The following is a 26,653-nucleotide window of genomic DNA, read 5'->3' on the forward strand; positions in this document are numbered from 1 at the left end:
CAAGAAATGGTCTTGCTGCAAACTGCAAGAGGATTTTTATTCAAGAGCACTCTCGGGCCCACGGTCATACACCACGCAGGGGTAGAGGACCGTGGCGCCCCGAGTAGCTGGATAAGGGGGTATTTAAAGGGAGAAACCACAACTCAAGGAAGTGGGGAGGGCGTTGTTGGAAAATACCAAAGATACCAGTTAAGAGTCCCAAGGAAGTGCAAAGTCACAAGAGTCACAAGGAATACCTGGTAATTGTGCAGGTTATCTCTCAAGACAGTTTCTAAGAGCCCCTAACAATAGCACATTTTTTGAATTAACACTCTTTGAACCCAGGAAGCAGGTGGGTGGAGGAATGTCGCTATCTGTTTTATGATTAGCATACCTTGGAGCATTGAGTCACAAAGGTCACATTCCCAAGCCTGGGCCTAAAGGCCTAGAATTTTGTTTTTATATTATACTTTTTCACTAGCACAGTGTACCTACACCTTCCTAAAGGAGGACTGTGAAACTAAGGGACCCACCACAGGACTTTGAGGGCTTCTGATTCCAAAATCACCCCAGATTGATCAGGAAACATGATGTAACCCAATGAAAGAGCCTCATTGTTGGCAGTCTCCTTTTAAGTGACTGTTACACTGAGAAGACAAGATTTTACCCATGATGCTGTGGGAAACCATGTGGGCCTTTGGATTTTGCTGAGTCAGTTTGCTTTGGAGTGGGTGTTCATAAGTGGGAGGCATGGACAATAGGTTCCCAGAAGCAATTGCTAGCCTAAGGCCATGTCTTTAAGTGTAAAACACATGCTATTTTATTGAAGTATGATATTCATATCAGAAAATGCACAGATCATACATGATTAAGGATTTTTATAACGGATTTTTTAAAGGACACATTTTTTAAAAAGATTTATTTATTTATTTATTTATTTATTATATAAGTATACTGTAGCTATCTTTAGACACACCAGAAGAGGGCATCAGATCTCATTACAGATGGTTGTGAACCACCATGTGGTTGCTGGGATTTGAACTCAGGACCTCTGGGAGAGCAGTCAGTGCTCTTAACCACTGAGCCATCTCTCCAGCCCTAAAGGACACATTTTAAGGAAATGGAGAGATAGCTTGGCTGGAACCCGAGTTTGGTCCTCTGAACCCAGATCGACCATCTGGACATGGTGGTGCAGACTTAGAGGCAAGACGAACGGTCTACTTGGCAAGCTCCAGGCCAGTGAGAGATGCGGTCTCAAAAGACAGGATGCTTAAGAAGGAATGACACCTAAGGTTGACCTTTGACCTCCACACTCACATGTATGCACATACCTACATACATACATGCACCCAAAAGAGCATATATGTGCACATGCACACATACACAAAAGCTGAGGTAAGATACACATAAATTGAATTAGTTACCGTGTCTAAGTATAGATTCACATTATCTTTGCAGCCATCGCCAGCCAGCATTTATCCACAGAACTCGTTTCATCTGCAGCTCCTTCTTCAACAGGGATGAATAGATAGTACGTGACAACAGGCATGCAGAGGGAAAGTCTATTGCAAGAGAATGACCTGCAGGTTTACCTTGGCCTGACAACCTGACAGCAGCCATCTTGTTTGCATCTAACCACCACGATTGCCTCTGAGCAGCTCTGGTTGGTCTCTAACCTCTCCTTTCCACATGGCTTCCTAGCTTACAACCAAACAAAAACTATTAAGGTGATGATGGATGGGGGCTTTACTACTACCAGACTCTGGTGCCGGGACTTCCTGTCTCTCTGATATTTGCTTGAGGTAAAATAGGTACGTTCTGGGTTGGGTGGAGTCATTTTTGTCCTAATGCCTGACAAAAGAGCCACCCGGCATTGCTGCTGGGTAAAAACCTCTTCTATCACCAAGTGCCCAGTGAGTTTCACTCTGAACAATCTTGGATCTGTTTCACTTGGTCCCACTGTTGTGTACAGTCAGTTCTCACATATGGGGCCAGATTGTTCTAGAACAAATAGTAGTAAATAGAATAGAGAAATGTTGTCAGGTTCACAATGTGTTTACCATTCTAAGAATTTGGGGTCATAGTTTGATTACTCTCCATATTACTAATTCTTGGTATTGATTCCATGTAGCCCATGAGGAAACTGAAACATGAGAAACTACACCTTGGCCCATACATAGGAAGTATGTATATAAAGATTATAAGAACAAATAGTCCCCAGGACCCCACCACTTTATCTTGGAGGGAAGATGAGATGAGCTTTAAAGAGAATTCTGTTCTGAGTGGCTACGATGGGGAAATTTTGACTAAATGAAAAGTTAGCTGGCTTCCCTCTCTGCCCTTGCATCTGGACTTCTCATCGGAAGGACAGCACAGGCTCTCTGGTTGTAGGGTCTGCCGATGCTGCCCACAGTGAGTCAGCACAGAGCCTTTGAGCTACTGTGGCACTCTGCCATCATTTGCTGTAGGTGACGCTGTTTACTGCCTGCAAATCAGGGCCGGATGCTCCCTAAAGTTCTCTGTACCTCAATAATCAAGCCTGGCAGGAATTAATTTTCTCTGGGACCCACCCATCCCCCCTTTCTATTCCTGTTTCCTATTTTAAAAGATTTATTAGCTGGGTATGGTGGTTCATGCCTTTGATCCCAGCACTCAGGAAGTAGAGACAGGAGGATTTCTGTGAATTGGAGGCTAGCCTGGTCTGCATAGAGAGTTCCAGGACATCCAGGGCTGCACAGTGAGATCATGTCTCAAAAAGATTTATTTACTTCTATTTCATGTGTATGGATGTTTTTACCAGCACGTATGTGTGTGCACCAAGTGCATGCAGTGGCCACAGAGAACAGAAGAAGGTGTTGGATCCCTCAGAACTGGAGTTACAGATGGTTGTGAGCCACCATGTGGGTGCTGGGAATAGAACCCCAGTCCTTTGCAGGAACAAGTGCTCTTAAGTGCTGAGCTGTCTCTCTAGCCTGTCTCCTCTGTGTGCAGTATGAGTGGCAGTTTGATCTGAAATAGGGAAACCCTGTTAGTTCTAACTGAACCACACAAGAGTTGTGTTTTAAGCCTGGAGGGCACAGCCATGATAGTATAAAGCAAAGTCTGGGCTTGAAAATTTGTATTATTTCCTTGTGTATTATTTTCTTGTCTGCCCTGTCAAAGGGCCCCTGGTGCTTCCTGCTCATAGCAGAATCCAGAAGAGCTATTTCTGTGGTGTCTATTTCTGCTGGTGTCTGCCTGATATTCTTCAAACTACAGACACGGGTCAAACAGCCAGTGGAATCACTGTGTCTAACCCCACAGACTCTGGAGTCAGACAAACAAGGGCATCGTTCTCTGTGTGTGTGTGTGTGTGTGAGAGAGAGAGAGAGAGAGAGAGAAGAGAGAGAGAGAGAGACAGAGAGAGACAGAGAGAGAGACAGAGAGAGAGACAGAGACAGAGAGAGAGAGAGACAGACAGACAGAGACAGAGAGAGAAGCTCAAATTTTGTTATGTAACACAGACGTATCTAACTTTCTATCCTGCATAGGTCTCCTAAGTACTATGGCTATTCCTGTGACTATGGGTGTGGCTACTGTGTCCAGCACTTGCAAATTATGGTTGGCTCAGCCCTGACCTCCCCGCTTGCATGTGCAGGATGCCAGGCCCTGTTCTGTTCTAAGGTGGGCACAGACTGTGCCTGTTGGGATTCTGTGGCCTCATCTGGCAAAGGCATGCTGCCAACCATGAGTCAGCTCCAAGGGGCATTATCCCAAAGGCTGGATGGCTGAGCTTGGACAGGGCTGTGGCAGTTAGAAGTGTGCTTCTGGGTTTTCACGGCACCATCTTCTGCTGTCTACTGGCAGCCAGTCTTTTGCCAGATTAAGTGTGCTCCAGTCTCAGCCAGCTCATCTGGGCAGAGTATTTTTCTAATTGTTTCAGTTTTTATATCCAGTTTGCTAAAGAAGAGCAAATAAACAAACAACAACAACAACAACAACAACAAACAAGAAAGCATCTGATATAGCAAGAAAAGTGTCAATGTCAAGTTATGGGTTTTTTAAAAAAAGATTCATTTTTTAAAAACATTTTAATTGTGTGTGTACACGTTGTCTGGGTGGAGTCAGGGTGTGTGTGTGCAAATGACTACAGATGTCTGTGGTGGCCTGAGGTGTCAGATCCCCTGGAGTTACAGGCTGCTGTAAACCTCCTGACGTGGGAGCTGGAAACCAACGTTGGGTCCTCTGCAAGAGCAATATAAGCTCTTAGCTGCTGAGCCGTGTCTCCAGCCCTAACAACTTAAAGTTTGTATTCCATTATTATTCTAAAAGCTTCTATCATCAAAATCTGCCTTAAGACTTAATCTACATGTGTGCACACTCACGTATTGGCATGGTACCACATAGAGAACATGGGATCTGAATGTAGACCTTTCGCTCCCATGCAAGTGCCCTGGACCCCATGCCTAATTTCCCAACACTGTAAATGATCGCACCCACTTCTCTGGATGCAAGGGACAAACGATGTGGCCTTGATAAAATATCTGATATAATGCAACTTAATATTCATTTTAAAATGAACCCCCTTTTGCTCAAGAGAACGAGGTGTGGAGGAGTAAGCTTATTACTGTGGGACAGCTGGAAGCTGGGAGGTGACACTGGAGAAGGTTGGAGAGTCCTCACCAGGAAGTGCAGTGAGGTAATTTTCAATGGCCTTCAGAATTTTTGCTTTAATGATAGATTACTCTTGAACAGATAAGGCAGGCGTGATATTGCTCTGTTCTGAAGGGTGTAGTGGTAAAAGCTCAAGTGCTCACAGAGCAGACACTTAATCAGAGACCATTGACAGAGTGACTGCACGCACAGGCCACCTCAGCGAGACTCCCGTCTGACTTGGAAGGTTCAGTTCCTGGTTTTCTTGCCACTCTCTGGAGAGGGAGAGAATCGGCTTTCTCTGCAAGTTAAAAGGTAGAACACTTTGTTGTTGTTGTTGTTGTTATTGCTGTTTTTGCTTGTTTGTTTGCTTGCTTGCTTGTTTGAGAGAGGGTTTCTCCGCATAGCCTTAGAACTGGCTCTCCTAGAACTCCCTCTCTAGACCAGGCTAGCCCCAAACTCATGTAGCTATGCCTGTCTCTGTAACGGGATTAAAGGGGTGTGTGCTACCACCACCCAGGTAAAACAACTTTCAAAAATTTCACCACCACCACCAAAATGGTGCAGCCAATAAGAATTCCAAAGGTCTCCAGTCCATAGGCACTGCTAAGAGCTGTTGAGAAAGGGGGTGGGGGAGAGGAAGAGTCTGAAGCGTGTGACGGTGAGCGCAGGCCTGGGAATGTCACGAGCTACATTTACAGAGTCTGCTATAATAACCCCTGTTGGGTCCTATTTGAAGCTTATGCCTGGGGAAACTGAGGTAAGACATTTAACAAGGTAAAGATTGAGCTAACAGGCAGGGCCCAACCAGTTTTTCTGACAACCACCTAGGTCATGTTGACTCTTTTTTGCTTTGACCAAATGAATATTTTAAACTTTGCTTCTTAATACAGCATAAGACTTATCTCAGTCAGTTTCTGTTACTGTGGCAGTCTCAGTCTGTTTCTGTTGATTTCACACAGGACAGAGGAAGCTGGGCTTAGCAGCTCATGCCTGAAATCCCAACCCTTAGACGGACGAAGCAGGACTGACCAGAGTTTGAGGTCAGGGTGGACTCCATATTCTGTGCATGCCTGGGCTCTAAAATGAGATGCCCCTCCCCCACTCACTAAAACAAACAAAAACAAAAAACAAAACAAAACAAAACAAAACAAAACAAAAACCCAAGAAAACTAGCAAACTCAGACCAAACAGGACAAAGTCAGGGCTTTATCCAAGTCTGGCTATGAGCTGACTGTTGACCTGAGGTTACACGGTGTCACTAAGCCTCAATTTTTGTCTTAGGTGATGAGAAAGATGAGGAAGAATCCCCAGGCTGTCAGGAACATGAGTTCAGATGACATAGAAAGCCTGTGTGCTCTGTGTCCCCAAGGCTCCCTCTGCTGCTTAGATAATGGAGACATTCGATGGAGTCCGAACCTTGATAGAAGTGTGAGGAGAGCAGAGATGGGGAGGGATGTTTTAAAATCATATATAAAACAATGGCTTCTCAGTCTGCTAGCCAAGGTTAAGTGTAAGCTGTATGTGAAATGTGTGTCTTGAAGGTTACGGATAATACTGTTATTGTTTCCCATGGCGCTATAAGTAAGTATAAGTTTTAGAAAAATATTGTGTGGGGACCTTCAGTGCCTTCCTCAGTTGCTCTCCACTGTATTTATTGAGACAGTCTCTCTCTGTCTCTCTTCTTTGTCTTGCTCTGTGTCTTCCTTTGTCTCTGTCTGTCTGTCTGTCTGTCTGTCTGTCTGTCTTTTGCTTTCTTTCTCTTTCAACCTGCAGCTTGCTGCTTCCCAGTGGTCTGGCTAGCCAGCTTGCCCTGGGAATCCCTGTCTCTGTCTCCAGAGAGCTGGAATTAGGGACAGACTGCCATGCCCACAGGACTTCTGTATGGGTTCTGGGAACCTGAACTCCAGTCTTCAGGTTTGCATGACAACTCTTCGTCCACTGAACCATCTCCTTATCCAAGTTTTCCTGTTTGTTAAAGTTTCTGTCTGCTGGAGGGGCATCAGCACCTAGGACTGCATCTGGGTCTTTGGGCACCTAACTCGGACTCCACCTGGAACAATGATCTCAGTAGGTTTCACTCAATGCGGGTGTTGAACTCAGGACCTCTGGAAGAGCAGTCAGTCTTCTTCATCGCTGAGCCATCTATTCAGCCCCAATGCGGGTGTTTTTACATTCACATTACATAACTTATACATGCTGCCTTTGATGAAAGGTTGGGGAATGCCTGTGTCCCCAACTCAAACGCCATCACTCCAATAAAACTTGCCTTATGAAAGACATAAGTTCCGAGAAAAAGAGTAGACACTCACTGTTACTTTCCAATGTCATTGGCAGTTTCGAAAGCCTTCCTACTTGGGTGTGGCCCACCCACACCCTCCGCTAACCCCAGGGACCAGAAGTTAAATCTGTCCCTGCTGGATGTAAAATGAAACTGTGTTCCAGCAAAGAGTGAGTCACTCACATGTGACTCCAGAGACTCGAGAATATTCCAGAGTTAGAACAGAGTACAAAGAAGTCCATGCCCGAAAATGACTCAGGTTGCCTGTCCTGGGGTGTGGGTCAGTGTCTGGAATCTGAGTGGAGGTCCCAGGGTTAAGGTGGGGTCTCATAGATACTGTGTTCACCAGAAGTTCTGCCCTCATGATAAATATGACACCCGAGTCAGCATTCAGCTCAGTGCAGTGACACTGCATTGACAGGGACACAGTATGGCCACTAGTGGGGTTGTGCACATTAACCCTTCCAGATGGCAACTTGGGAAATGAGAGAGATGCGTCCATGACCTCCCAATATTTCCTTGTGAATCCCCGTTGTGAATTATTTTTGTAGATGTATGTAATCTTTCACGAAGCAGGTGACTCACTGACAGCTGAATTTCCTTCCTGAAACTGCAGTTCGTGTCAGTCTCATATAAACATTCTCCCAGTCGCTCTAAAACAGTATGCTTTCTTTTTAAGACAGTCTCAATGTGTAGCCCAGTCTACCCTTGGAGATCCTTCCACCTCACCCACCCGAGTGCTGAAATTACAGGTATGCACTACCACATCTGGTTTAAACTATACCTTCAAAGCTCTCCTGTGCCACACCCTTTATGCACATGACATTTGCACATGATTAGGAAGCGGAAGCCACTCCACACCTGGCTCTGTGCATCCCTTGGAGTTTCAGGAGATTCTGAAAGGATGGGTCACCGCCTATTGTCACTTTTCATCTGGGACAGTCTTGATGCTACTGGGGTCATTTGACTCCCCCAGAAATGTGTTTGCAATATTTTAGAGTAAAACCTGGGGTCCCATTGCTTGTTATTTTACCCTCTTTCTGACAGCAAAGTTTTTAAAACTCCAATGTAATTTTGAGTCACTGTAAATATAGTTCAATTTAGGGAATCCTAGGCAGGCCCTCAGAGAGAAAGGTCCAAGACATGTAAGTAGCTGAGAACGCCATCGCCATCTGTTGCACACACTGAGCACCACTGGGCAAGGAGACTTTGTAGTGAAGCTTTGGGAGGCAGGACCCTCTGGGGTTGGGAAGATGCCTATGGAGATGTGATAGTGCTGGCCCAGAACTTGAGAGCAGGCCATCGTCGAGTGGAAGGCAGGCAGAGCGTGAGGCATCCGGAGCATGAGGCAGCGCATCACTCCGAATCTGCAGTCAGGAAGCAGAGAGAGATGAACACTGGTACTCAGCTCACAGTCTCCTTTTCACTCAGCCCAGGATCCCATCCCAAAGGATAGAGCTGTCCACAGTCAGGATGCATCCTCCCCTCACTCAGTGCAGCCTGGAAACTCTCGCACAGGTGTGCTCAGACGTTTGCCTCCAAGGTGACTCTAGATCCTGACAGTCAGTGTTAAGCACCAAACTTGACTGTCTGCTCTTCTTCCCCCTTGTTATTCCCAAGAGCCAATGTGGCCTTGCTAGGAGCCTAACACTTTTAGAAAGCAGGCTGGTGGGCTCATTTCACACACATTATCCACAGCCGTGAAATGGACTTAAAATGCATGTCTGAGACTCTGCCCTTGTTTTCTATCTTAGTAAAGTATTCCTGACTCCTTGAGTGTAGGGTTCCAGAGGTGTGTCTCTGGCAATCTCCCCACTTCTTGTGGAGTAGGAAGAAGCAGTGGAAAAGGTTTCTAGTCCAGGTCCTCCCCTTTTGGAAGGTGTCCTTCTTCCCTGCCCCCTCACTTGATGTTTCTTCCTAACTTACCTGGTAGCAGCAGCAGCTGGGGTGAACTGGCGGAATCACTCTTTGGAAGGGAGGGAAGCGCTTCTGGATGCCTCAGGTGGCCCGGAACAGAGAGGGTGGCAGGAGACTCTGCTCATGACTTGGTTTTGCCTTCATCTATACTTGTTTCATTCACTTTTTTTTTTTTTACTTTTAATTACATATTTATTTGTTTTGACCATTTGATGTGTTTGTGTATGGGCACACATGTGTGGTAAGTGTGGCGATCAGAAGCCACCTCGTGGGAATTCGTTCTTCCCTTTGGTCATATGTGTCCCAGGGATCAAACCGAGGTCTTGAGGCTTGGCAGCAAGCCCCTTCATCTACTGAGCCTTCTTGCTAGCACTCACTCGCCTTATTGTTAAATAATCACTGAGAAATGTGCTTCCAGGCTGGGGATATAGCTCAGTTGGTAGAGTGCTTGGCTAACATTTGTGAAACTCTGGGTGTAATCTCCAGGACTCATAAATTAATCACAGTGGTGCATGCCTGTAATCCCAGCATGTCAGAGGAGGCAGGAGCATCAGAAGTTCAAAACCATCCCAAACTGCATATGGAGTTTAAGGCCAGCCTGGCCTAAAAACCCTGAGTTTAAATAGAAGGGATATGTGGTCTCTTTTGTCCTCCTAGAAGCAGGGGCTCAGCTTGGTGATGGGCATATGGGAGGGCGACTGTCCCATGTACAATGAAGCCAGGCTCATGTGGCTGACATTCCAAGGACTTAGTGCGTGCTGTCAGTGAGTTGCAGAGCAGTAGCTGTGCTCTTTGCTGTGTTCCATTGGTATTTACATGGAGAGAACAAGTGTCCCTCCAGGTAATCAGGCCTCACGGTGGGTTCTCTACAGCCCACTGACACAGTGAACCTGTTCTGAGCGTCAGTGGGTTCTTGGCCCTGCCCTCCTCCTTCATGTTAAGTCTGTGGAGCAGAGTTCTCCTCAGTGCTTTATCCATCCAAGAGAACCTTTCCCCAGAGGTGGCTCTGTGGTCACAGCCAAAGCTGATCCATAGTCTGATTCTTTAATTCAGTGCTCCCCATGTGTGTGTGTGTGTGTGTGTGTGTGTGTGTGTGTGTATGATTCATGTGGAGGCCAGAAGACAAATTCTTGTGTTATTCTTAGGTACGGTGTACCCCTTTTTTGAGACAGGTTTTTCTCATTGGCCTTGTAGAATAGGCTCGCCAACAATTAAGCACAGGCATCCGCCTGTCTCTGCCACCCTAGTGCTGAGCTTACAGTGAGCGCCTCTTTATGTGTGAGCTCTGGGGACTGAGCTCAGCCCTTGTGCTTGTCTTGTGTCTCCTCAGAGTTCTCACTTTTGTTTGTTTGATTTTAACAAGATCTCATGTAACCCAGGCTGGCCTCGAACTCCTCATATCTGGTGTCATGCACTGCAGAAAGATGTTAGTACGGCCAACAGTTTAACACACACATAAAAGCTTAACATGTTTATTTAATTAAAGTTATATACAAGACTCAAGTCTTCATCAATGAAGACCCTGAACACCCAACAAAAATTCTGAGGATTCTGAGGTTTCCTTTTCTTTCCTCATCTCTTCTTTTCTTTTATTTTGCTAAAGACAGAGTCCCACTGTGTAGCCCTGGCTGGCCTAGAACTCACTATGTAGGCCAGGTTGGTTTCAAACCCAGTCATGCCTGCCTCTGCCTCCTAAGCATTAGGATTAAAGCTATATGCCGCCACACCAGGCCTGGGGAAAGTTCTGGTTTTCTATTTAGGTTCCATGGAGAATGGATGGGTGTTTAGAAACACAGCTAACTGGGCAAAAGGCTTGACCCTGTGACACATACCTGAGGGTGTCACATTCCTTTCTCTGGAGAGTGGTGCAAGAGCCACCTATGAGGACACTCACGTGATTTACTCTGAAATAAGACAAACAAGAGAGCTTCCTACACAGAAATACAGGAAAAGGTTGACTCAACACTCCAGACCCCATGGCTTACTTGGCGGTGGGAAGGAGAAGGGCTTTGGGGATGGGGGTGGGGGTGGGTGTCTAGAAGGTTTACATGACTGACTTTGGGAATCTCAAGCTGGGAAGGGCCAAGAGGGTGGGAGAAGGCTAGAGAGACCGGGCTCTGAGAATGTTTCTGAGAGCCCGCAGTTAGGGGGGACTCAGCCCAGCAGTTGAGTGTCAGCCTCTAGATGTGTGTGTGTGTATGTGTGTGTGTAGGGGTTCCCACCCCAAGCAATTCCTCAGTTCTTTCTTGGCTCCAAATAGGAACCCTATACCTTAACCCACTTCCAATACTGTTAAGGGCTAAAGACTCTATTCCAACATACTGCCCGGTTCATGTGTCACCTTCTAGTCCAGGAAATACTTCTGGCCCACAGGCAATAAACCAAGGGATCCCATAGCTCCCGTGTGTTTGACTGTGGGGACGGCTTGCAGAACTCAGGCCAAGAGTTTGCTGAATGAGTCATGAGCACTTTATAAAAGATGAACCTCAGAAGCAGGCACAGAGGGCAGGCATAAGGGAAGGGACAGAAGTTCCCATGATCCCTTGCTCCCTTCCCTTGTGTGGGTGTCTTATTATGGCCACACTAGTTCATTTCTGCCTCAGAGTGTTTGCACACCTGTTCCCTCCACCTGGAAGAGTCTCTGTTGGAACTGGAGCAGCTGCCTGTGCCCTGCACTGAATCTTCATTCAGCTGAGCTGGGCATGTAGCTCAGTGGGTAGGACCTGCACCCAGCACTCACTCAGCCCGGAGTTTAACCCTCAGTACTAGATAAACAGATAGACGGGGCATGGGCATTCGTGGTGTTGCAGGCCAGGAATCCCAGCACTCAGGAAGTAGAGCCAGGAGGGTAAATTTGAAAAAAAAATGTGTGTGTGTGTGTGTGTGTGTGTGTGTGTGTGTATACATACATACATATATATATATATATAGAGAGAGAGAGAGAGAGAGAGTTCAAGGCCAGCCTGAGTGCTTCCTTCAGCTTGGATGGCCTTTCCTCAGAGGTGTGTCTGGGCTATGCTATCGGGATCTGCTCCTTCCTGGTACCCAGATCATAACAGCATCTCTGTTAAAGATAAATATAAAGATAAAATGTAAAGATAAAAATAGCAATGGTCCAAGCTCTACGGAACCTGATAGGCTTTGTTTATGATCTTGGAACCAGCCCAGAGCCCAGACCAAAGGCGGCCAGATGCCCACTCTGCAGCACCGGGTTCCTTAAAACCAGAAGAAAGTAAAGGAGGGGATGCACAGGAAAGGGAAGTGGGGTACAAGAGACAGCCTGGTTGGTCACAGCTCTCATCTGTCTTATCAGAAGATGGGTAGAACAGCTGCTGCTTGTGATTGGCTGAGAGTCAGCGACTTGCTACAAGAGTAGGGTTGGTTAGACTTCACTATGGAGAACGGTACCTTGAAGCCAAGTGTGAGATGTTAGACAGGCTTGTTCTCATTGAAATTTGAATTCCACACAATTGTTGCATACCAGGATTATGTCATCTTCCTCCTCTTCCCTCTCCCGCTCTCCCCCTTCTTCTCCTTCTCTTAGTCCTCCTTCTCTACTTTGGTAATTGTTTGAAAACTGCTACAGAGGCCGAGGCAGAATCAGATCTTCCATCTCACGAGTTTGCTGATCTCCGCTCTGTATTATTTTCCCTGTTGTATTGTTATCTTACCAACATCTGAAACCATCTTTATTTTTTCCTGTCTATCCTGGTTGCCCATAAGCTCACTGAATGAACGTGTAGTTGAATAAATTAAGTCATAGTTCTACCAGCCCTAGTTAATAAAATATTACTTTCATCTTCATTTCATTTTGTGTGTGTGTCTGTGTGTGTGTGTGTACCATCAGTGTGTGGGTGCCTTGCAGGCCAGAGAAGAGTATCAATTCTGTAACTGGAGTTACAGATGGTTGTGAGCCACCCAACATGGGTGCTGAGAGCTGAATTTGGGTCCTCTGCAAAAGCAGGAGACACTTGTAACCACTGAGCTATCTCTCCAGATCCTTGCTTTAGTGAGACAGGGATATGCTTAGTTTTGTTGAGAGAAGCTGTTACTTGAATTTTTTTTTTTTAATGATTGGATCCTAGGCAACCCAGGCTGGCCTTGAGCTCACAATTCTCCTGCCTCAGCCTCCTGAGTTCTGAGATTACAAGCATGTTGCACCCAGCTGATTCTGCATTTGTAACAAGTTCCCAAATACTCTAACCCCTGGTTCTAGGATGCCAGGTCCAGATCAGATATTTGCACTCAAGCTTTTCTGATGAAGGAGGCAATGGAAACTGAGGACATGTGTGAATTTGTGAGGGATCAATAATAGGAAGTTCCTCCACTCCTGTCATGTTGCAGGGACAAAAGAGCATCTGAGGAATGAATACTGTCCAATGCTGGGTGGGCTGTCAAGACACACACAGACAGATAGCTGCACATATGTATGCAGACCTACATGCAGACACACACATGTACACAGATGCAGGTACACAATGCACACCGGTATGGATACACACACAGGTGTATGCACACATCAATGCATACATCCATACACACGTTGGCACATGTGCACGAATCTGGGGCCACCTTAAGTACCCTAGTTTTCTGATTCGGATGGCTCATCTCTTATGCCCTGTTCTGACCTGCAGTAGTGTTTAACTCAGAACCTCTGTGTCCTGAGAGTCAGGAACACTTCACCCCAACAAGGCAACAGAACAGCTGTATTGTGTGTCTCCAAACAGAGACGCAACCAGGAAGCACACAGTTGGCATAATAAACTCAACCGCTCAGATCCTTTCTTTAATGATTAGCCTGGTCCTGGAGCTCTGGCTCCTCCACAGGTGACCTTTTGATGAAATCATGTGTGCTTCCTCTTGGCCCATGGCACACACGGCACTCTGACTAACGATGAGTACCCCATCCCCGGTCACAGTAATTTCTCTTCTGCTTTTTTTCCCCCACAGGAGCTTCTGCAGGTGTGACTGAACTCTGAACGTGAGCTACAGCATGGTGAGTGCCTCGCCCCACCTGGTGCCAGCCACAGGCAGGCACAGGATGTGTACTTAGGTGGCTTAAACAAAATTCTGTTTGCTCACTAGTGGGCAGGAGGACATGATAAGGCAGCCTTTGTATATATCTGTCTGTCTGTCTCTGTCTCTTTCTCTGTACTCCACTTTCTCTGACAGGATCTCTACATAGCCCTGTCTGTCCTGGAACTCACTATGTAGATAAACTATGTTCATTTCAAACTCACAGAGCTCTGCCTGCATCTGCCTCCCAAGTTCTAGGATTAAAGGCTTGCACCACCTAGCCTGGCTTTTCCTTTTTTTTTTTTTTTAAGTAATGGTTTTCTCTCTGCAAAGCATAACTTTCCATTATAGAACATTTAGGCAAACTCCTTGGGACAGCCCTCACATCTTCCGCTCACCGATGGATGTTTTCTTTTTATTTTGTGGCAGGGAACACATGCCATTTGTGTGGAGGTTAGATGACAATGTTGTGGAATTAGTTCTCTTTTGTCTTCACATGAGTCCCAGAGATCAAACCCTGGTCATCATGCTTAGATGGCAAGAACCCTAGAACTCACTGAGCCATCTTGAGCCAGCCCTAAGGGGTCCCCACTTGCCATCTGCCTCATTTACAGCTGTGGTTGGGTTTCCTTGAACTTTGTGATCTTAGTGATCTCTTTGACTCAGGCTTGGATCTCTTTGAGAGTTCTGGGAAGTTCAGCCCTAAGGTAGATGCTCCTCTGGGTTGCCTTAGACTGGTCCATCTGCTCTCCCAGCTCAGAGGTTCTGAGTCTGAATGTGAACCCTGACCTCTGCCTCTGAGCACTGCTCGTCAGGACACCTGTGTGGCTGCACCTGCCTGCTCTTCAGTGTCCAGCACTACTTGTCGCCTTATACGCTGACCCTTCTCATCTCCCCATCTTCCCTGTTACTGTAATGGCAATAATGTTTCCTCAGTTGTAGCCTGGCCTACTTCTTCTGTTCACTGGTTCCTTTCAATGTGATTTGTCTTAGTCAGGGTTACTATTGCTGTGATACCACACCATGACTAAATCAACTTGGGGAGGAAGGGTTTATTTCACTCACAGTTCCGTAGAACCGGTCATCATCAAAATCAGTGAGGGCAGGAACTCACACAGGGCAGGAACCTGGAGGCAGGAGCTGATGCAGAGGCCATGGAGGAGTGCTGCTTACTGGCTTGCTCCTCATGGTTTGCAAAGCTTGCTATTTTATTGAACCCAGAACCACCAGCCCAGGGATGGCACCATTCACAATGGGCTGGGCCCTCCCCCATCAAGAATTAATTAAGAACATGCCTTGAAGCCTGGTCTTATGGAGGCATTTTCTCAATTGAGGCTTCCTCCTCTCTGATGACTCTAGCTTGTATCAAGTTGATATAAAAGTAGCCAGCACAGTGATGTTTGCTTTGCTGCCACAAGTTTTCCTGGTATGGATGGGCACTGCCCCTCCCCATCATCCTTGAAAAGATAATTGTGCATTGTGCCCTAGAATTTAATCAATACATACACTCATAAGACTCACAAGGGGAGGGCTGGAGAGATGACTCAGTGGTCAAGAGCATGGACTGCTCTTCCAAAGGTTCTGAGCTCAAATCCCAGCAACCACATGGTGGCTCACAACCATCCATAATGAGATCTGACGCTCTCTTCTGGTGCATCTGAAGACAGCTACAGTGTACTTAGATATAATAATAAATAAATCTTTTTTTTTTTAAAAAGTACTTCGTCTAAAAAGAAGAAAAAGAAAAAAAGACACACAAAGGGAAAAGAAACTCCAACTTTCCCCCCAGAACAAGAAAGAGTTGTGTAGGATGTTGCTAGGTAAATGGACCCACCCTTGCAAACACCTCTATTGATTCCTCGTCAGACATTGATCTTCATCTTACAACAGTGGCATCAGCAATGCACTTTAAACTCGAACTTGGTGTCTGAGAACCATCCAGAAACTTTCAATGCTGGAATTCCAAAGAACCTCAGGAAATGTTGACTCAGAAGCTGAGGTGCAGCTCAGTGATAGAGCACTTGCCGTATGTAAAGCCCTGTCTGCCTTCATTGCCACTTGGCCTGTGATCTCTGTCTTCCTATGAGGACACCAGCCCCATTGGGTCCAGGCCGACCCTGCACTAGCACCTCTTCCTAATGTCCTGTTCATATCCTTACATCAGATAGAATCCTGAGCACCTTCAGCTCTGTCCCATGCTGTTCTTGCCAGCTTATACAAACACAGTATCTGATTTTAGTACCAACATCATTCCATTGGCTTCTATCAATAAGTAGTATAAGAGAGAGATAAAAGAATCTCACTATTATATTTAATTTAGCCTCAGTTGTGTTTAGATGATGATTATGGTGGTGGTGGTGGTAACCATAGTGATGATGGTGGTGATGATGATGGTAACCATAGTGATGATGGTGGTGGTGTTGGCATCTTGTCTAAGTTTTTATTTTAACCTTTTCCTGGGTTCCATGCTGAGTGCTTTCCCATCTTTATCCTGTTTCATTATTACAGCAACACTGTGAGTTGGTTTAATTATTTTCAGTATATGTAGCCGCCCCCAGCCTTGAGTAGGCTGGCTCAGACCTTGCTACCACTGTGAATGAGACCACTTGGGGTGGAGCCTTCCGACCTAGATGGCTTTATTGTTCTGTCAGCAGGGGAGGCTACAAGTATACATATGAGAAATGTGAAACCTCTCCAGGGCACACAGCTGCCAAGGGTTGGAGACGAGCCTCTAGTCAGGTCTTCCGGGCTTCTGTGCTATGCTTCTGCAGTATATTAATAACTTATTAAATGACAAAATGGCAGAGAAAAGCTACTTAGTGGAGGAAGATTTATCTAGCCTTGAATCCGAGGGAATCCACACCATGGTGGAGAATCATGTCAGGGAGAGCTCAAGGAACATCTGTGTCAGGACGCAGAGGGGAGAGAGCTGGACACAGGTGCTCAAGGAACATCTGTGTCAGGACGCAGAGGGGAGAGAGCTGGACACAGGTGCTCAAGGAACATCTGTGTCAGGACGCAGAGGGGAGAGAGCTGGACGCAGGTGCTCAGCTTTCTTGTTCAGCCCAGGCAGCCGTGGATGGTGCTGCCCACATTTGGAGTGGTCTTCCTCATAGGCATCTCTGGAAATTTCTCTGTGACATGATTCTAGATCCTGTCAGGCTGATGATATGACAATACTAACTATTATACTCTGCTGTAGCAGCTGCTGGCCACTTCCTCCATCCCCCATTGTGGGTTTTCCCGCATCTCCAGGGTGACTCCTCTCAATCATACTTGAAGTTCTGTTAGTATCTGCTGGATGCATCCAGTCTGAGAGAGCCAGGCCAGTCCCAATCCTGCTGCCTAAAAAAACCAAAATGGCCTAGTGAGATGGCTCAGCGGTTAAGAGCTCTTATTGTTCTTGGAGGGTCCTGAGTTCCTAGCACCCACCGCTGGTGGCTCACAACCATTTCCTGCTCCAGCTCCAGAGGACTGGATGCCGTCTTCAGGACTTCCTGGGCACCTCCACACAATCACACAAAGTTTTTAATTAAAAGACAGAACGAAATCATGAATGAAGAAACCCCTGATGTTAGCTTCTGGCCTCCACACGCACACTCACGGGCACACGCATGCACACATATGTTTAAAAGTAGCTATCCTTACCAGGAGGAGTAGCAGTTGTCTGTTCAGCCTCCACCGGCCCTGCTGCCTCCTCCCTCCCTGGTTTGTGTATCTGTAGCTGCCCCTTCCATTGAAGTCTTAGATCTTAAAGAGGAGCGATTTGATATTCCCCTCCCTGAAACTCGGTGTGCTAACAGGAACTCAGAAGTAGGTGAGAAGCTGAGAGAGGGATCTCTCCTCAGGGACCCCCGAGCCTGCTTGTGTCTAACTAACTTCCCAGCCTTTGGCTAATGGCCAACTCATACTCAATTTTTTGTCTCCTTTATCTCCATTTCCACCCACCTTGAAGCAGATTCCAGATATCCTATCTTCTACCGGTGAGTCAGAGTATAAAGGTAAATAAAATGTAAGCCCAGTGCCACTATCAGATCAGAGAATCTTAGGACTGACTTCCTGTGTCATAAAACATCTCTGTCCAGCTGTCCTGTCATGTCCTTACTCAGATCCCCATCCAAATAAGGTTTGCCTCTATGAAAGATTTGTTGTTGTTGTTGTGTTTGTTTGGTGTGGGGTTAGGGTTTTTGAAACAGGGTCTCTCTAACCTAGGCTGGTCTTGAACCAGGTATGTGGCTGAGGCTAGCCATGCACTCTTGAGTCCCTCCTTCCACTTCCCAAGTGCTGGGATGGCAGGCTTGCAGCACTGTGCACAGCAGCTGTCTGCTGACATGACTTTTTAACATCGTGAACTTTGACTTCCTCTCTCTTCCAATCTCCCTTGAAGCTTATCGATTGAAGAAGCTGTGCTATTGGTTTGGCATTTCCTTGTGCATTATATTTATAGCAAATTGGTTTTGGGCTCTACAGACATGAACTTGACTGAATTCATACTTAATTCTTTTTTTTTTTTTTCCTTTTTGGGAGACTACTTTACAGGAGGTGCTGTGATTTCTTTTAGACCCGATTCTTCTTGTGAGCTTCTGACCCATTCAAAGCTAATGGCAGCCCTGGGGTCTTTGGAATAGCCATTGCTTTGTCTATAGCGCCCCCACCCCCATCCCTTCATTGCTGTATGGCCAAATGCTTCAGGTGAACCATCTCTCATCCTAAATGGCAGTAATTCCTGCAGCCCACTGGGACTCTACTTACTCGGTGGCATCTCCCATACCAGGCTGCTGATGGGACATGTGTTTCTTGGTGTGCTCATTGTCTGCCTTCCTCAGAGAAGGTGGTGGCTCCACCTGGGGTGAGACCCCTGGGGCAGAGCCTGGGCTTCTGAATGAGCGGTCACCTGTCAGTCATGTCATTTTCTGTGCCTTCAGGAAGCCAAAGGAGGAACCGTGAAAGCTGCTTCAGGATTCAACGCAACTGAAGATGCCCAGGCCCTGAGGAAGGCCATGAAAGGCCTCGGTATGTACCTTTCTGAGTGTCCTGAGTGTGATATGTCACAGTCATAAGGAGGGCACTGTGGGCACTGGGATTCACGAATAGGTCACCTTTTAGATAAACATAATGGGACATGGCTGAGGATGTAGCTCAGATGGTAGAGTGCTTGCCCACTGTGCACAAGGCCCTGGGTTCACTGCCCTGTGCTACAAAACAACAGCAAACAAACAAAATGATGGTAACAGATTGTCTGCTCGAGGACAATTTGGATGGGAGAATGTGTTAACAGTGAGTTTTCTGCTACTATAACAAAATGCCCAGGATAACCATCTTAAAAGGGGGAAAGGATCATTTTGGATCACAGCTTTGGAGATATCAAGTCCACGATTGGCTGGTTCATTGCTTTGGGGCCTGTGGTTAGACAGTACAGCAACAAGAAAGTTAATTCATGTTATAGCTAGAGAATGGGGGAGGGGAGAAGGAAAGAGGGGGGAGGAATAAATGATTCATGAGACCATCTCCAAAGACCCAACTGCATCGCATTATGTCCTACCTCTTCAATGTTCCATCACCTCCCGTTAGCGCCTCTGCTGGGGCTGCTACCATGACTGTGCAACTGAGTCAGTAGACATGCAGATGGGGCTTGTATGTGAGCAGGCAGGGGGATGTCCCCCAGAGCAAGGCCCTGAAGTTGTCTTCTTGAGGGCAGGTCCAGTTGTACTAGACACACTGTCCGCCACCCTGGACATATTTCAGCAACAAGGCTTCGCCTGCTGGACATGTGGAGAGAGAAGTGTCCCCAACTCCTAGTTATCCTTGAGAATCTCTGAGATTTGGTAAAGACATTTAGGAGTGAAACCTTGTTTCTCGGTCTTTCGATCTCAGAGCCGTTTTCCTTATACTGCTTATGTCTGCTGCTAACAGCAGTGGCCAGAGCGGCAGATCTTTGCCAGTCTCCATTGTGTTTGCCTGAAGGCAGAGGCTTCACAAGGACCTGTCCTTGAGAAGCAGGGTGTAGGAAGTGAAAGGATCTAGGGAGGTGAGCTGACCTCCCCAGGCTGTCAGAACCAGTCAGTGAGGATTCTAGGAAAGAGCAGATGGGCAACTTCCAGCAATCAGACTCCACCACTGACCGTGACTAAGCACTGTGACCCCTGCCACCCAACTCTGAACGAATGTCATCCTGAACTCAGGCACCTTCTCATTTTCCTTTTTGTTGTGGTATGGGCTGCTGAGGTGAGCTATTGGAAGAGACAAGGACTATAAAACCTAGTCCTATCTATCAGCAGTCTGTGTGCGCTGATTGGTGCTAGTACAGCTAAGAGTGCCTAGGAAAGCTGGAGAGATGGCATCTTGCCTCAGCAGACACCTTCACATACACACACACACACACACACACACACACACACACACACACTTTAAAATAAAATAAAATTCAAAAGTAAGAACTCTAGGGGAGCTAGGACTGTGGCTCAGATGGTAGAGTGCCCTAACCAGTATCCTAACCTGCACAAAGCCCTGGGTTTGACCGCCACCCCCTCACCCCTCAGTAAAGGTGGAGGATTAGGAGTTCATAGATGAAGTCAGGCTCAGATGCACTCAGATACATGAATCTGTGTTTAAAAAACAAAAACAAACAAAAAACTCAAACCCGTTGTTCACTGAAAGGAGGTCTTCTTTCATTTGGGATCATCAGGCAAACCTTGGAGGTGTGGAACTTGAGGTGCCCTTGGGAGGTGGGCTGAGTTTTAATAAATAATGAAGAGAGAATGTGCTTCTGGGAGGGGAGTTGAGCTGAAGCTCAGAGGAGTCGTGGTGGAGTTGGGAAAAGCTGCAAAGCAGGAACAGGCCAGAGGGGAGCTTCTTTTTGGTTTTTGGTTTTTGGTTTTTTTTCGAGACAGGGTTTCTCTGTGTAGTGCTGGCTGTCCTGGAACTCACTCTGTAGACCAGGCTGGCTTTCGAACTGAGAAATCCGCCTGCCTCTGCCTCCCAAGTGCTGGGATTAAAGGAGTGCGCCTTTAAGATGGCAAATTCTAAAGGGAGGTCCCAGGACAGCTACTGAGAAAGCCACCAATAGAATTACAGCGCAGAGGGTTGCTCACAAGGCATGGGCCAGGAAACCACGGGTATCAGAATTAGGATGCTAAATGAGGGGCTCCGGGTGACATGAAACAGATAGACTAGTTACTACCTCAGGGGAGCAGTCAACAGTGCAGGTGGGAAAAGCTGAAAAATTGTAGCTGATAAACCAAGCTACAAAATAAGAATTTAGTTAGAAGGTTTTTTACAGATCTATGAGAAAATAAAACCCTAAATTCTTGTGGTAATGTGTGGGTTAAACGCAGGGTGTGGCCATAGGCCTACACTTTGCATGGCTTAGAAGAAATTTTGAATCTGGAGGAAGGTGGGGCTTTTTTTTTTTTTTTTTTTTTTTTTCGAGACAGGGTTTCTCTGTATATCCCTGGCTGTCCTGGAACTCACTTTGTAGACCAGGCTAGCCTCGAACTCAGAAATCCGCCTACCTCTGCCTCCCGAGTGCTGGGATTAAAGGCGTGCGCCACCACGCACGGCTTTTTTTTTTTTTTAAATAAAACTCAAAGCTAATGTGAGGGTTCAAACCAGGAAGGGCTCTTCCTTCCCATGCAGAGCTCTGAAGGTTGGATTTGAGAGTTCTGTAGGTCTGCCTGTCCCTCACCTTTTGCTGGATCTCTAAGCTTGTGAAGAATAGGTGGAGAACACATGTAAAACTTTCTCGCTGCGGCATTTTAGAACAGTTTCTATCCTCCCCTCCCCCATGCATCCCAGCTGCTTCTTCCAACAAATACACAGAAAGTTCCTCCAACAATAACAACCAGCTGTGAGAAAGGCAAACGTCATTCTTGTTTCCAGGTTCTCTTCTCATCAAACATTCAGCCTTCCTGAGGTAACTCCTGTGGCCACAGGGGAGACCATTTCCTCACACAGGCAAACCTTGACCCCTGCTGTTTCCATCTTGTCCCCAGGTACTGATGAAGATGCCATCATCGGAATCTTAGCCTACCGAAGCACCGCCCAGCGCCAGGAGATCAGGAGTGCCTACAAGAGCACCATCGGCAGGGTAGGCCCAGTCTCCCGATCTTGCAGGTGACCAGGGACTCCTCAGGCATCTTGGAAGCAGAGCGCCACCCCCACCTCTCACACCATCCCCCTCCTGAAGCTAGACTCCCAATGCCTTAAGACTATCTGTGAAGTTAGTGGTTATCAGAGTATAGGGAGACAGTGGGGGAAGAGAGAAGAAGCAATGGGTACAGGGCAGCAGCTAGATGAGAGGATGAGGCTCTGTAGCATGGTAGGGTGACTGTGGGTGACAGCTAACTGAATACTTCAAAATAGAGAGCAGAGAGGATTTAAACCTTCCTCAGACAAACAAATGACAACCATCTGAGTCTGACAGCTATGCCAGTCCCTGCACCTGATAACCGTGTGTGTACAAGCATTAAAATGTCACATTGCCCCATTAGTATTACAACAACTGACCATCCATTAAAAATGGTGATAGAAAATGATAGCTCAGAGGGTTAAAGGCACTTGCCCCTAAGCTTGATGAGCTGAGTTCAATACTGGAGACCGCCTGGTGGAAGAAGAGAACTAACTTCACAGAACTGTCCACATGTAAGGTCACATACACACACACAAATACACATACACACACACACACAAACACACACACATACATACACACATACACACACACATACACAAACATACACACAAACACACGCACACACAAACACACACACAAACACACATACACACACAAACACACAAACACACAAACACACACACACATACACACACATACACACACACAAACACACACACATACACACACACATACACACACACACACACTAAGTAATGTAAAAAGAAAAACATTTGAAAAGAACATTTAAAGGATATTTTTGCAAAAATCAAAACACAGAAATTCCAGACCCTTCACACTCCAGCAAGCAGGGCTTTCTGTGTAATTACATGTTTTCACTATGTGCACCACCCAGGAGCTATCTCAGATCTGAGAATGGAAAAAACACACACACATACACACACACACTCACACACTCACGAGTGTGCCAGTTAATTTTAAAATGCCTTGGTTACCTCAAAAGCCGGGCATTCCTAAACCTTCCCCTGCTACCCCAGGCACAATCAGGGAAGTGGCCAGCGGCCATTTACTCAAATCTCACATGAGTGGTTGGCTTTATCTCCTGCTGCTACTGCGTCCCATTCTTCTTTCCCAGTCCAGGCGATTCTGTCGTTCCTCTCTACATCTTACCGGCGCAACTCTCAGTGTCCCGCCCCTCACCCAGCTATCGTCCATTGGTATCTTTATTCATAGACCAAAAAACAACTGGGCACAAGGACCTTCAGCGTCTGGACATGCCAATTAACAGCGTTAGCACCAATCTTCAATGCATGCATGGCAGCTAAAAAATTATCTCTTTACCCGGCATGCTCTAGATTTTGTCTGAACTCCCCACCCCTCCTTCACCCGAATTATTCAGCCCAGTCTTTCCACACGTCACCATTAAAGCACACCCAACCCTTCTGCTTCTTTATTGAGAACCTTGTCTCTGTACATCGGTGCCCAGTGACTTCATGTCTAGTGCAGGTATCTTGGGAGATGTCACCGCAGGGAACAGTGAAGCTGTTTCTCACAGATGGCTCCAAACTGCTTGTCACGGTGGGGAGGGATGGATGGGCAAGGCAGAGCTGACTCGCTGCTCTCCAGAGCGTCTACAGATGAACTCTGGGCATTCCTGTAGGGAATGAGTCAGACTGTCACCAACTGTCTCCAGAGCGCCATAAACTGTTCCCATCCCCAGGGAAACTGAAAGAGAACAGTAGCAGACAGAGACAGTCAAGGGAGGTGTGGGCTATACATGGACGTGCTTTATATACATTACATTACAACTGTTGCATCACACACTCGAGATTACCTGCAGAATGGAGCTAACCTATGGTCGTCTAAGATGACCAATATTAATAGACTTCTAATTCATTCATCCACTCATTCATTCATTCAATCCACATTTGTAGATTTAACATAAAGATGTGCATGATAGAAAACTATATACATAATCCCAGCACTGGGGAGGAGGCAGGAAACTATCTAGGGCTTATTGGCCAGCAGTGAGCGCTAGGTTCAGTGGAAGAACCTGTAGACCTAAGTTATAGAGAGCAATTGAGGAAGATCCCAGACATTGACAACTGACCTTTATACACAATCATGCTTATGTGTGCATGCACACAAACACATGTGCATGTATCTACACACAGGTACAGACCCACAAACATTTATACACATACGTGTATATTTACACACAAATATACACAGAATATGGGGCCAGTGAGGTGGCTTACCGTGTAAAAGTGCTTCTTGCCAACAACCCATGAGTTTGGTCCCACATGATAGAAAGAACCTTCTCTCTTAGGTTGTCCTCTGACCTCCACTTGTGTACTGCAGCACACTCCACACATAAATAAATGGATGTAATTATCAATTTAAAAAAGGGGAAAATAGCTGTGTATTCAAAAATAAGATTTAATGAGAACAACACACAACCAAACCAAAACTTAATGAGAGAGCTGGCATTGTTTTGCAAATCTCACACTAAAGTTTGGCTTAATGGGAAATGGCCACACTCCCTTGTCTGCTGTGCTGTGTGGTTTTGGTTGAAGTCAATAAGTAAAATCTGGTCTTAGCTGGAAAAGCAGGAAGTACTGAACAGGCTTCTGTGTGGCTGCAGACATGCAGATGTGTCAGATGACTTAGGAAAATGCCACCTCATGCTTCCAAGAGAGTGACAGTCGCACAGGACACTCTTGCCCCATACTTGGAAATGGCGGGCATGAGTGACGATAGCTGCTAAAGGTAGACACGTTCTTCTCGTTTGTTGCAGGACCTGATTGAGGACTTGAAGTCGGAGCTGAGCAGCAACTTTGAGCAGGTGATCCTGGGGCTGATGACACCCACGGTGCTGTATGACGTACAGGAGCTGCGGAGGGCCATGAAGGTCGGTGGTCCCCTTGAACTTTTGGTGTTCCCCGTGCACATGGTAATGAAACACGACTGGCAGAGCTGGACCACGTGGCTCAGTGGTTAAGAGTGCTTGCAGCTCTGTCAGAGGGCTGTGGTTTACTTCCCAACACGTGCTGGACAGCTCCCAACCACCAGTAACTGCAGCTTTAGGGGCTCTGACACCCTCTTCTGGCCTCCTTGGGCACTGCACTCACAGGGGCAGACCCACACACCATCTGAAATCTTAAAGTTAAGATTAGCCTATGGTCAAACCTTTCTGAGATAGGGGAAGAGAGACAAGGAGAAACAGGTTTTCCCCTCTGGATAACTTGAAATATACACGGCTGTTGTAATTAAAGAAATCCTCAAAGTTTGTTGAGCCATTTGCTGCTTCCTGGGGCTGATGGAAGAAAGTGGCCCATGGTGCTGATAGGACCCAGGTGTTAGACGGGCAGGAGCATTCTCTGTAGTTGAGCTGCTTGGCAGCAAGTGACTCCGAGAGGCCAGTGTAGCCGCCCTCCTGTGCTTATCAATGCTACTACACCGAGTAGAAGGTAAAACAGGGAGATAACATCTTTACCAGAACATTCTGACCTTCAGAGAAAGAGAGCAGAGGTTGAAGAAAGAGTAGAACCCCAGAGGGCAGAAACGCACCTGACCTGTTATGACAAACAACAGATGGCAACTGGGCTCTACAAATGTGCATAATTATTAATAACATTATGGTAACACACTGCGCTTGGGCGGGGCAGGTAAAAGTTAACAGGCCCTGTTTCTAGATCCTGTGAGCTGCTATTATACTCTGCAGCTTCCTGCCTGCATTCTTTCTGAGTGTGGGACTCTGTTTTTAATTACTAAATGCAATTGTATTTTATTTGTTTTTTTTTTTTTGGTTTTTCGAGACAGGGTTTCTCTGTGTAGCCCTGGCTGTCCTGGCACTCACTTTGTAGACCAGGCTGGCCTCGAACTCAGAAATCCGCCTGCCTCTGCCTCCCGAGTGCTGGGATTAAAGGCGTGCGCCACCACGCCCAGCATATTTTATTTGTTTAACCGTGCAAACTTGATCCACTGGCTCATGCCATCTCACCCCTGCCCTCACATTTAGGGAGCTGGCACGGATGAGGGCTGTCTGATTGAGATCCTGGCCTCCCGTACCCCTGAGGAGATTCGTCGCATCAACCAGACGTACCAGCAGCGTAAGTAGCAGCCCCCAGGCCCAGGCACAGGTTGCCCAGGACTTGAAAGGAAGGCTCGTGACTATCACTTCTCAGCTATTTGATTTTCTCCCATTTTATTTATTTATTTATTTATTTATTTATTTATTTATTTATCGTGAGTATTCTGCCATATCTGTGGCCTACCCAGGTAGTAGGGATGGAGCCCATGGCCTCTCACAAGCCAAGCCAGCTCTCTAGGTTCTAGCACAGAGCTACACCCCATCACTGCTGATCTCTGTGTTTTTAAAGTCAGTATGGATTTCTTCTGGGGCGAAGACTGTCACAGTAGGGTCTCTTGCTCAGTGTTCAGAGTCTGAGCCTAAACCTCGAGGGTCTGGAGTTAGAGCTCTGACCCTAGATTTGGAGTTAGTCCTCTAACCCGGAAGGTTTTGGACTTAGCTTCCAACCCTAACCTTAGCCCCATGAAGGTCTCTTGACCTCCACCACTAGCAGAATAACGATCCAAGGGAGGCAAGAAAGCAGTCTGATTAACTCTGACCCTGAATAGTTTATTTTTGGCATATTTAAACACACCAAAATTTGGTGAAAAATTTCCTGGTGATAA

The 26,653-nt window shown here is 46.5% G+C and overlaps 1 protein-coding gene across 3 annotated transcripts in view; it reads left to right on the plus strand.

Moving 5' to 3' along the window:
• The window catches only part of Anxa4 (annexin A4), a 57,955-nt gene that overhangs the window by 15,390 nt on the left and 15,912 nt on the right, over positions 1 to 26,653 (plus strand). For 2 of the 3 annotated variants that reach the window (XM_085840397.1, XM_085840399.1), the window contains exons 2-6: positions 13,759 to 13,804; positions 18,750 to 18,837; positions 21,816 to 21,910; positions 24,753 to 24,866; positions 25,977 to 26,067. In XM_085840397.1, coding sequence (XP_085696523.1) covers positions 13,802 to 13,804; positions 18,750 to 18,837; positions 21,816 to 21,910; positions 24,753 to 24,866; positions 25,977 to 26,067 — 391 coding nt within the window. In that variant the 5' untranslated portion in view covers positions 13,759 to 13,801. Of the gene's footprint in view, positions 1 to 7,571; positions 7,645 to 13,758; positions 13,805 to 18,749; positions 18,838 to 21,815; positions 21,911 to 24,752; positions 24,867 to 25,976; positions 26,068 to 26,653 lie in introns of all 3 variants that reach the window. The other variant, XM_085840398.1, reaches the window with a different exon arrangement.

Source organism: Mus caroli, unplaced genomic scaffold (assembly GCF_978045245.1).
Source record: "Mus caroli unplaced genomic scaffold, Mus_caroli_1 scaffold_7, whole genome shotgun sequence".
Classification (NCBI taxonomy): Eukaryota; Metazoa; Chordata; class Mammalia; order Rodentia; family Muridae; genus Mus; species Mus caroli.